We start from the raw sequence: 11,984 nt of genomic DNA, 5'->3' as shown, positions 1-11,984 counted from the left end.
ATCATTTTCTCAGGGGAAAAAAGGAAAAAAAATAATATAAATATAAATATATAAATAGAGATGAAAATGATAGTGAATAAAATGCACAAGTTTGATCTCTGACTTGCTTTTATGACACGCAGCATATGAAATTTTAATTTAAGTGATTTCACAATGTCATTTTATTTCTTCAGTCTATTTAATATCATTTTTTAAACTCAAAAATAATCACAGTCTCACATCATTTGCATTGATTACAAAAAATAAAACAAAAACTTACATGGTACTGAAACAATTGATATAGATATTAAAAGAGTGACCAACATGAAAAAATATATTCTTTTGAATATTTTGATTTGGATGTTCAGGTTCTCTGCTGGCACAGCTAGGTATAACCTCTATAAACATCACTTGAACTACTTCAGTTTACACCATCTGAAAACATGGGCTTCAAGCAAGGTTTCAGTCTGTGTGATTCTCTTGTTGCTATTTCTGTTTGGTTTCCCTAATACCATACAGGCTGATGATTCTGCAGGGGATACTTGTCTTTTTTCCCATTTTTCTATCTTCTTTGGAATGACACCTTGCTGCTGCTATACCTTCTGCCTGTTCCAAATGGGCATCCATTTCCAGGGGGACATTCCCATTCAAATGGGGATACATTCAAATACCTCTGAATTTGCTAACTTCAGTGTTTCAGCCTGGTGTTACCCTTCTCAGGGAGTTACCATGCAGTTCTGACTCATTCATTACACTTCTGAACTGAAACAGGAATTTCATAAAAATCTGAAGCACTAATTTAAAAATATAACACTCCTGGGTATACCAGGTCTGTCTTGGGATGTGCTAGGAGATCCTTGAGAGATGCTAGACAAGGTTAGATTACTGTGAATTAATAGAGCCCATGATCATGTAGGAAGTATCCAGCATCTCACTTTAATACTAGACAAACTTTAAATGGTGTAATGCCCCTTAAAATGTTATTTCTTTTCTTCTTTCCTATTAGGTTAATTCAGTCCCAGACTGACATGCAGCTATATAGTTCCATATATACAGTATACATTAGGTGGTAGGTAGCCAGTGCTTGTTCACAGAACCTTGCTGCCCTCTAATAAATCTATATGCCCATATTATTATTTCCATGTACTACAAGCTGCTCTGCAGCCTATGACATGGCATTCAGCTCTAATTAGCACCAAAATATAGAGTTAGTATGCAGGACACGGACAATTCTTTTGCTCCAGATGCTGTATTCAAACTGCAGTGGTCCATTGAAGAAGTAGAGGTAACCTAAAAAAAAAAGGAAGTTAAAATGAGTTAACTCTGAGAAAACTGTGTTGTCACATTAAAATTATCCTTCAAATATATAATATTTGGTTTTTAAATTTTTTAATAACATTTTAATGAAATGATTTAGCATTTAGAATGCTGAGCTAAATTTTATAAGGTCCACATTCCATTTGCCAGACTTGGATCAGTGTTTTAAAATAACTGATATTTTAATCTAGTGTCAAGCTCTATTACTATACAGCACTAGCTTAGGAAAACACAGCATTTGCCTGTTCATGTTTAAAACTCTGACTTGGAAACACTCCTTGAAGAGGTGGATAGGAAGGGCTCCATTTGAAGGAACAGACACATTATAATACTTCTGTATTAAGCATGGGACTTCAGGTTTCCTAAGCAAGGAGACAGGATTTTTTTGGCTCCTCAAATATATACATAGGCAGTTTATAAGAGCGTCTTGACCAGAGGTCAATTTAGATCAGAAACCTGGTTCAATCAAGAACAGAATTGTTGATGTGAAAAAAACAAAATTACAAATGACAGAATTTACCACAGGACATTAATCTCAAGTTTCAATGACAACTAATTAATAAAGTTTCATTATCAGATTATGTACCATTTCTGTGATAGACTGCATCCACTCTGTCACCAATTCCTGCGAATTCTTCCTCTATCAGCCTGGGGTAGCCTGCTTCCATAACCTCTGCTTCTTCATCATAACTATATTAAACACAAAAGAAGATAAAAATTGAGAGGATTTAAACAGTCTGGGAGTTTTGTTCTGTGCCCTTTGTATGCTTTGAAGTTACCCACACCAGAAGTAGCCAGCAATCTTTAGGTACTGTATGTCTAGTGCAATAATGACATTTAGGACAACAGCCTGGGTGCTCTTCTACCAGACGTACAAGCTCAATAAACACAAAACTAATAAAGCTATATTTTCAGAACTGATCCGTAAAGTACATATTATATGGAGATGATTGTACCAGGATGTATTGGCACTACAAGCCTATCCTGAGGCTGCTTGGCACAGAGGTACTGGGAAGGAATTGTAGTGTCTTAATTATGCATCAGACCTGGCTGTAAGCCCCCCTCATGGACACCAAAAACCAGCCATCCTAGGGTGGGATAGATTTCTTACTCTCACAGCACTGACACCATTTTGTGTCACACAAACAACTCAAGGAAGCAATATGGGAATTTTGTCTAGGAGACGTGACCATATTATAAACTGTCCTGGATTAGAGCAATTTAATCTCCTTTATTTCAGTCTTTCAGTTTTTAATGACTGTGCTCATATGTTTATAAAAGTCTTGCATACACCTTTATGACATATTCTACAAAGCTATAGCACCAATGAAAACCACAGACTGGAAATATGAGATAAAATAAAGTGCCTAGTTTAAAACAGCTGGCTGATCCTTTGATACTTGTGGACCAGTTATGACTAGGGACACATCAATCTGTCTCCAGCTTACCTCCAGTACTTATTTCCAGTAAAAAAGAGAGTCTTGCCAATGTCTTTAATATGGACAGCTGCATCTATTCTTTTCATTTCTTTTGGAAATCCCATTTCATATATCTTTTTAGGAAAGTCTTCAACTATGTCATAGCCATTCAAAGCCCAGACTTTCTTTCCTGAAAATAAGAACAAAGAATGCATGAAACTTTTGTAAAGGCTCAGTTTTGAGAGCAGAATAAAATGAGAATGCCATGATCCCTGTTTTCATACAGCTAACACATTTTTAGGTCACACACTCAGCAGGTATCAAACTATTTAAGCTAACTAGGACCTTAGACATCTGAGCTTCCTAATTCACTGCTCCTAATTCACTGAAAAATGTATGGATTTGCATGGGGTGGAACGAGCAGAGTTTGTTTTTTGAGAAAGGAAGGCAGAATGTTTTGTTTTGTTTTGTTTTGTTTTTTTTTTTTTGTTCTATTACCTTTCCATCACTTACTGAGCTTGACTGAATACGTGTATTTTTCTGCCAACTACAAAATTGAAAACTCACCCTTAAACATGAACACAAGATCTTTGATGGGGTTTTCATAAGCTGCATCTATTTTATTTGGAAGCTCTGGCCAAAAGGATTTAAGTAACACCAGTTCTGCTTCAACCATCTGAGGGTGCAGTCGCCAGAAAAACCTAGTTCAGAAAAAGAAAATTTATTTTATGTTTCTTGTCATACTACAGAAAAGCAGTATCTCTGATAGGGTCTACTAAAAATTAGTTAATGGAGAGTTAATTTTTTTTCATTTCCCAGAATTTTTAATACATAGACCCCCTTGTAGAACTTTCCTTTCCTCATAGTCACCTAACTGCACACCATTTCTGTCACTTACACAGTGATCATCTCAAACAACAACAAACTTCAACCTTTCCATTTAGAGTAAGAGAAACACTGCTGTCCCAAGTAAGGCTTCTGAATGTAGTATAACTTCATTCAAATCAATGTACGTAGATTTATACTTGTTGAAGAAAGCCCTGTGAAATGAAAACTGTGTACAAACGGTGTCAGTCTTCAGCCATATATTCTTCATATTACTGGGCAGTCAAGTCTGTAACTGTATTATAAATCCTGCCTAAAAAGATATATTGGGCTGAGGCCAACTGGAGGAGTTTCAATAAGGCCAAATGCCGGGGGCTGCCCTTGGGCCACAACAACCCCCAGCAGCGCTACAGGCTTGGGGAGGAGTGGCTGGAGAGCTGCCAGTCAGAGAGGGACCTGGGGGGTGATTGACAGCTGTCCGAAGAGGAGCCAGCAGTGTGCCCAGGTGGCCAAGAAGGCCAATGGCATCCTGGCTTGTGTCAGCAATAGCGTGGCCAGCAGGGACAGGGAAGGGATCTGACCCCTGTCCTCGGCACTGGTGAGGCCGCCGCTCGATTCCTGTGTTCAGTTTTGGGCCCCTCACTACAAAAAGGACATTGAATGACTCGAGCGTGTCCAGAGAAGGGCAACGGAGCTGGTGCAGGGTCTGGAGCACAGGTCGTACGGGGAGCGGCTGAGGGAACTGGGGGGGTTTAGTCTGGAGAAGCGGAGGCTGAGGGGAGACCTCATCGTCCTCTACAGCTCCCTGAAAGGAGGGTGCAGAGAGCTGGGGATGAGCCTCTTTAACCAAGTAACAAGGAATAGGACAAGAGGGAATGGCCTCAAGTTGTGCCAGAGAAGGTTTAGACTGGATATTAGGAAGCATTTCTTTCCAGAAGGGGTTGTTGGGTGTTGGAATGGGCTGCCCAGGGAGGTGGTGGAGTCCCCATCCCTGGAGGTGTTTAAGAGTCGGGTCGACATAGCGCTGAGGGATCTGGTGTAGTTGGGAACTGTCAGTGTGAGGTTAATGGTTGGACTGGATGATCCTCAAGGTCTTTTCTAACCTAGATGATTCTGTGATTCTACGATTCTATGATATGATATAGCTTCTTAGAGGTATCTATATTGATTTGTGATTTTTTTTAAATTTATGTTTACTCCTCTTCAGTAAAAAACTGAAATGGCATTCTAAATTACTCAGATTTTATATAGTACCCACCATCCATGATATGGCAGTCTCTTTACCTGTCCTTGAAGATTAGCATTTCTCCACGAAGTTCTGTTATTGCATCAAGTGATAAATCTACATCACATTTCTCCGGTGTTTTGGGATGTTTTGGGTTGGGATCTTTGTCTCCAGCACCTGGAATCATATTGTATGATCTAAATTTGACAATGATCATTTCCTTTCTGTGAATCATGATATGAAATAGGACATGGAAGAGTTCCCAAACAGCATAATGAATACAAGCATAATGGGCAAACCATCTGTACTGGGGAAAGTCTGTTCTCTCTCTCATTTATCCACATACATTAATGGACTTTGCAGTTCAGCTGTGCTGCAAAAATGTTAAATGGACTTGCTTTCTTTATCCCACAGTTTGAAGGTCCTCCAAAAGTTTTAGTCTTTCCATGATGAAACACGGATGCTTCCATTTCTCCCTGTAGACTCTGTTTTACCTTCTCATTTGAGACAGGTCAAAAAGTATAAAGACTCTGTCCCCCACTCCCCACCACTAAAGAAGACAGCACAGTGACCAACTGCACTCTGCAGTGTTCCTTCCTTTTTTTTTTTTTTTTTTTTTTCTTCCCCTCTGAATTATTACATCTAAGCATTTTCTGTTCCTGATGACTGGTAGCCAAGAATCCAGTGAATTGGTCTTAATCAGCCATGACTGTTGCTATTGAACATCTGCACCTCTTTAGTAACATGGCAGTATGTCTGTAACAGGTTATAATGACATGGGAAATACATATTATACAGACTTACCATAGAGCTCTTGGATTCCTTGCACATCATCATCAGGAAGCACAAACCCAGTTTTTCCAGCGTATGTGTAAATTGGAAACATCAGAGCTCCAGGATCTCTAGAGTGTTCAAGTCCCAGTGAATGACCAAATTCATGGGCAGCAACAAGAAACAAGTTATACCCTACAACAAACCACAGTGAATGTAAATGTATAGCTCCTTGTATCACCAAAGTGGACTTGGACTAATCAATCAACCTTAACACTCTGCTTTAAAGTATAGGACAATGAAGGAAACAACTGGATAAATGGAAAAATGATGTATAACTGCTTGTCTTTTTCAAACTACCATGAGTTTTGTTGCAATAAGGGCCTAATCAGCTGAGTATTTCATAGCCACTGTTCAACACAAATCTTATTTGACAATGTTGTTCTGTAGGCACATTTAAATTTCTTGAAATTTATAATCAGCACTGGAAAGCTCTAGGGTGAAGTCTTAGCCCTACCCAAATCAAGAACATTTTTTGTCAGGGATTCACCTCCAGTAGAGAGTCCATATTGTTTTCAGCATTATTACAATATATTATTACAATAACACAGTGCTGAAAAAAAAAAAATTATTCTATTAAAGCTCTGTCCTGAATAGGCAAGGTGAATAATTTTCAAATTAAATGAAAGTAGAAAATTTGCAGCTGAGTTAAGTACACTCATTTTCTATAGGCTTCAGTAAATGATCAGAATTAGATGACACAATATCTTCTCTGTTCCATTTTTTAAAATCACCTCACTTAGAGTGTGTATATCTTAAAATTTATGCTAGGCATATGTTATATTTCCATTTATGATTGAAGGTTAAACCCAGCTTCCTATGAGTGGAAGGTGAACATAATGACAAATGAACAGTAAACAGACAAAACAAACTTTACAGACATCAAACCGGACAAAACTGTCCATCTATCACCATTTCAAATAATTCCAGGAACTTCTGTTACCTCTAGAATCATCTGACCAAGCTTCATCATCATCAAAATGGGCATCTCCTCCGTAGTCTGGACCCGGAGGAAAAGCATGAGCCAGTAATCCAGAGGGTCCATCGAAAGGGTAAAAGTCACCATGTTCTACAACACAACATTCAAAACAATTAAATCAATTATCCCATCTTATTGGCAGCAATATAACTAAAAAGTAAAAATAATCTTTTTCTGTGTTACCTTTAGTGCCAAAGGAGATCATGATATCAGCTATACCACTTCGTATTCTGGTGAAGTTAAGTGGTGTCACGTCAGACCAAACTTTGAATGCTTTTTTGAAAGCTCTGTCTACTTCAGCACGTCTCAGATCTGAAGTGTAATTCATAATTCTATCAAATAGATTAATATCTCCAGTTAAATTGTGTGAAGAATATGTGTAATACACTTTTATCTGACTGTACACCTCATGAAATTTTTTTGCTTTTTTTCCTCTCTATGTTCTTATCTAAAAACAAAGAGCTCAGCAGCTGCATACAGTATTAAAAAAATAAAATTAAACATTTCTAGTTTCATTAAAATAATTCAGAGACATCTGAAATGATCTAACAGCCCTTTGTAATTGGTTTTATATGCACCAGAAGATACGGAAAATGACAGATACATTCTGTATTAAGTCAAATGTTATCAGTAACTTCAAACTTTTTTTATGCCATATAAAATATCTCGTGATCTTAACTTTCTGGCATAGAAAAACATGATCCAAAGAGCTTTTCATAGGCTAGAATCATCCATATTAAGGTAATATTTATCACCACATACTGAACTGATGGAGTTCAGTGATTTTATATTTGGAATCTGCTAAAGAAACTGTGGTTGCAGCTGGTCAAAACCAGCTGCAGTTGATGACCTTGTGGTATTAAGGGACAAGGAGGTACCATGTGACCTTTCAGCACTGTAGCTTCCTCAGGTCAACTTTCTGAGGTCATGGTGCAGGGATTTGTCTGACCAAGCATAGATATCCACATCTGGATTGTGAAATGGAAGAGGGCCAAGGATCAGCATCTATTTCACAGCCACATGGCACAGACTGGTTTGTATCTACACTGCTTTGTCCAAGACAAGAACTGTGTGAAGCAGACACTAAACCAGGACCAAAGCAGAGCTAAGGAGTGACTTAGAGATTAAGTGCTGTGAAGATCAGTGGTGAGGTGCATGATCTTGGTCCCTACCCCCCTGCCATTTGACGCTATGGATGTGTGTCTACACAGTGTCTACATGGAGGCCAGATGAGGATTAATGAGCTTACAACATACCAGCTTTCCTCCATGACAAAGTGCAATGGAAAAAAATTGGGAGACCTTTCCAAAAGTGGGTCTGTAATGATTTTAAACTGCAACATGAATTTTGTCAAACTCAAAAGCATCCTTCTCCCATCAGCCTCCTATACTGAGCAACCTATTGGACAAGGTACCTGGAAATAAGGTAATAACAGTAATAATACTCAAAATTCCATGCATTTACCTGTATGTCAAATTAGTTTTTGACCATTTGAGTTTTCTAGGGAAAAAGTTATATTCCCCCACATCCGGGACACCACATCTTGGTTTCTGCATCAGCTCATATGTTTCTTCATCTAATTTGCCTGTCACCTCCAAGCCAAAAAATGCTTGCATTTCTCGAAGTTTAGATGCCACTGTGTTGGCACTCTTCCTCATTATGCCAGCAGGATTTGGACGGAGATCATAGTGAGTCCTGAGATAGCGCTAAGGGGAAAAGAAGTAATAAGCCTAGTTTCCAAACTGTTGGAACTACAGAATTTACTATTTACAGAATATGCAAATTAATTATTTTATACTGTACCTCTGCAAACTGAAGGTCTTTCTCTGTGAATTCATGGCTATCTTCAAGGGGAATAGGGATTGTCAGGCAAAATGACAAACCCAACAAGAAAAAGAAGCCAGCTGAAAGTCTTGATTGCATCATGCTGGATTTGTGAAGTCTGAAGCCCTGATGTTTCAGAGAACAGTTACCTTTACTTTTATAGTCCCAACCCAGTGAGTCACCACTTAGGTACAATTTAGAACTTCCTTGTTGCTGAAAGTAAACATGCTTAGACGGCTACTTTTTCTCTCCTCCCCAACACTGTGGTTTAGACATCTGTTGTCCTATTGAGGGCTCTGAAACTGTATCCTCGTATAAACATGGTCTCTGAATATTGACATAGGTTGTGGGAAGAAATGGGCAGAAGCAAACCACACTTTTTGATTATTTTGCAATAACTTACACTGGCAATAACTTTTCAATAACTTATTCCTTGGTAGAAAAAATGACTTTCTACTATTTGATAGACAATAAAAATATACAACAAGCTTCATGATCTTTTAAATAAATTCTGCAACTTTTTATTAGTTACACTAATTCAACAGCAATTTTTAACAGTTGGAATAGTTCATACAAACTTCAATTGTTAATAAATGTTGCCTTGGCTGGTAAGAAATAATATTATAGAGTATACAATAAGATATTACATTGCCTTGTTTCTGTAAAAATTATAACTCTAAAGCATTAACACAAATTTTACTTCAGAGATCCTTAAAGTGAATTCCTATATATCTTTCAGAATAATTTAATGCTTGAGATGTACTCAAAACCAGAAAAGTTAAATAACATGAAATAGTTTTGAATATTTAAAAATGTTTTTTATCAGTAGTAAAGCAGATTATGTAGTGACTAATTCATACAATTTACCTTCCTCAAAAAACATGAATTTAATTTACTTTATGAGTGGAGCACTAGAATGACAAAAATATGTGATTCTGACTTATCAGGTGGATAATAGGGTAAATCTGGCATTATGACAGACATGGCATTATTATACTTCAAAGCTTAAAGATTATTTCTGTCTCCCTAGGGTCACTCCAATCTCAGTTGCTGCTAAGACTTGTATCTTATCACACGCCCACAAGCATGGGTCCAAGGGGAGGTGCAATTTTTGATTAATTTGCCCTCCTCTTTCATGGAGGCCGTTCCTGCATGGAAAACCTCAGGCAGCTTTCAGGTAGACATGGTACGCAATTTCTGGAATACACTACACTGCCATGGATGTTACCTTGTTGACAAAACAGGAAAAGGACGAAGATCAGTGAAGCTGAATGTGTGAAAGCTTAATTTGAAACTCAAACAATATTAGTCTTCTGTCTTATGATGACAAACAGCAAAGGCAACTAAAGCTGAGAGGAATTTGTTATGTAGGCTATTTCTACCTCATTGCCCATCTCAGACAGTGCTAAATACGGTTACACCGATCAGGGATAGACAACATCTGTTCAAACAATTTGTATAGTCTCCTTTACACTGTCCATCACCAGCGCTGAGACTTTTTTATTCAGCCGTGATGGCATAAAGACTGTTAATTATCCCACCTTCTGAAGAAGTGCCCTCCCCTGAAGTGCTTCAAGACAAGCACTGAATCAAGCACTGAATCCATATTGCTGATGTTATCACTGCACTGCACTCCTTGCTAATGCAGACTGACAGATTATGTACATGTCTTATCTTTTTCCTTCCAACATTTCTGTATCGGTATTTCCAGCACTGCTTTCACTGCTGTTGGGGCACTTAGTTATGTGGTAAGCAGAGTTTACAGTGAATTTTACTTATTTTGTGTGGCATTTAGGAGCAGTGGTGCTGCCTTGACATGGTTTTCATGGCTGGAATGAATACTTTCTTGAGACCATGAAGCTGTGTCACTGCTCTGCAGAACAGTACCAAACGTATCTCAGAAATCTATGAGTAAAATGAATATCTTAAAACTCCATAGGTAACAGTCCTGCAAATTCCAAATTCTCTGAAATCAGCTTTCTTGTACCTATGGGAGAACAACTGTATATCACCATTTGTACATCACTGCCCTTTGCCAGATTTAACAAAAGGGTTTTTATTCTCTGTCAGACCCTTATACCACTACTCTTTCTCTGCTCTGATGTTGGAATCTTTGCTTCTGAAATAGAAGAAATTAATTTCCTAACCATTACTGCAAACACATGATCAGTCCATCACAATTTATGAGATAATGGTCCCAAATGATTCCTAAGTGGTTTCAGGGTTACTTTAATAAATATAGCTTATTTAACTGGTAATTAAAGGTGAAACCAAGTACTCAGAGACAATATTTGAATGATATAAATGTATGACAGCAAAAAAATTATTTAGCTAGGAACAAGAGTAAAATTAAAGAATGGTGTTAGCTTATTGAACAATGCTCCAAGGAGGTGTAGAGGCTTGTTCTTCAAAATGTTTAAGCTGCAGTAGTCAAAGCAGTAGTAAATAGAACTGTCTTGCAGGATGATACTGATGGATTAGGTAGGGAAGAATGATTTTTCACTTTCTACTCTCTCTGATTTTTTTTTTTACACAGATGCTCTGAAGTCCTTTGAAGTTGGCAGTGAAAACTCTTTCAAAAACTTTGCGTTTGGTACCCTCCACGGAGCTGTCCTGAGGCATTTCCAAGGAATATTTGAAAAATTGGCCAAAATAATTATAGCAAAAAACGAAAACAGGCAGTTTTTCTGAAAACAACTTTTCTGATTAGATTTGTGTAAGAAGAGATACATAAAGCTGGGTCTTTTGCTATTATAAGACAACGAAACAAACAAATGAAAAGACAGTCCACGGTTTTCAACAGATTCTGTAAATGAGTAGAGAAACAAAGGCAAAAAAGTCAGGAAGTCTGTTACTATTTTGTAATCAGTAGTAAACCAAGATGCTAAAACAGAAATTGATTTCTGAAAGACTGTGTGTAAGGAGCCATCTGAGATGGACTATGGCTGAATTGTGTTTTCTGCACATTCAGTTGATTCCTTTGGGAGCCATGGCCATGTTAGTAGACAGGATCCAATATGTTTTCTTACACCTTTTATTGCTATTTATATTATACCAGTGGCTAGAAGTCTATATTGAGGCATGGATTTTTATGTCCTCTGTACACAAACTGAAGAAACACTGGTGAAGGACTGTGCAAACAAGCACATAAAAGGGCCAATGAAAATGAGCACTATTCCCCCTTTTTCTGAAACAGCATTGAAGACGTAATGTGATTTTTTTTAAGGGGAGACAGAAAACCTTGACAGAGCTGGGAATTAAGTACAGACCTTTAGTGGCTGTCTATTACCTTGATACATTGACTCTTTATAGCCTCAAGCAAGTGAAGTTTTTAAAGTTGGCAAAGATAAATGACAATGTAAAAGCCTGTCAGTGATGGGCAATGTAAGATACAAAATCTATGGCTCAGGCTCAAGCGATGTCACTGAGTTTAAAACAAAACAAAAACGGCATTAAAAACTGTGAAGAGAGATGTAAATGAAGGTAAAAGCAGTCAGACCTTGTGCTGACCCCAGTGCAAACAAGCAAGCATGGAAAGTTACATTTTACAAGCACTGAAACCCACAAAACTGCTGAATAGTAAGAT

The 11,984-nt window shown here is 37.8% G+C and overlaps 1 protein-coding gene across 1 annotated transcript; it reads right to left on the bottom strand.

Annotated features, from left to right (window-relative positions):
- Positions 1 to 1,168: 1,168 nt before the first annotated feature.
- Positions 1,169 to 8,500, bottom strand: LOC141973604 (collagenase 3-like). The gene is made up of 10 exons (XM_074932360.1): positions 8,378 to 8,500; positions 8,039 to 8,280; positions 6,758 to 6,906; positions 6,539 to 6,664; positions 5,569 to 5,730; positions 4,824 to 4,941; positions 3,282 to 3,415; positions 2,745 to 2,904; positions 1,883 to 1,986; positions 1,169 to 1,269 (listed from the first exon to the last, which is right to left on the bottom strand). The coding sequence occupies exons 1-10, from the start codon at positions 8,498 to 8,500 to the stop codon at positions 1,169 to 1,171; spliced, it is 1,419 nt and encodes a 472-aa protein (XP_074788461.1).
- Between the last annotated feature and the right edge of the window lie 3,484 nt (positions 8,501 to 11,984).

The sequence above is a fragment of the Athene noctua genome, chromosome 1 (genome assembly GCF_965140245.1).
Source record: "Athene noctua chromosome 1, bAthNoc1.hap1.1, whole genome shotgun sequence".
NCBI lineage: Eukaryota > Metazoa > Chordata > Aves > Strigiformes > Strigidae > Athene > Athene noctua.
The sequence above is the reverse complement of the archived record's forward strand: the minus strand, read 5'-3'. Positions and strand labels throughout refer to the sequence as shown.

Coding starts and splice junctions, on each gene's coding strand:
- LOC141973604 (XM_074932360.1), bottom strand. CDS start 8,500: ATGATGCAATCAAGACTTTCAGCTGGCTTCTTTTTCTTGTTGGGTTTG. Junction 4,942..5,568: donor AGGAATCCAAGAGCTCTATG/GTAAGTCTGTAT, acceptor ATATGATTCCAG/GTGCTGGAGACAAAGATCCC. Junction 2,905..3,281: donor TCTTGTGTTCATGTTTAAGG/GTGAGTTTTCAA, acceptor TCTTATTTTCAG/GAAAGAAAGTCTGGGCTTTG.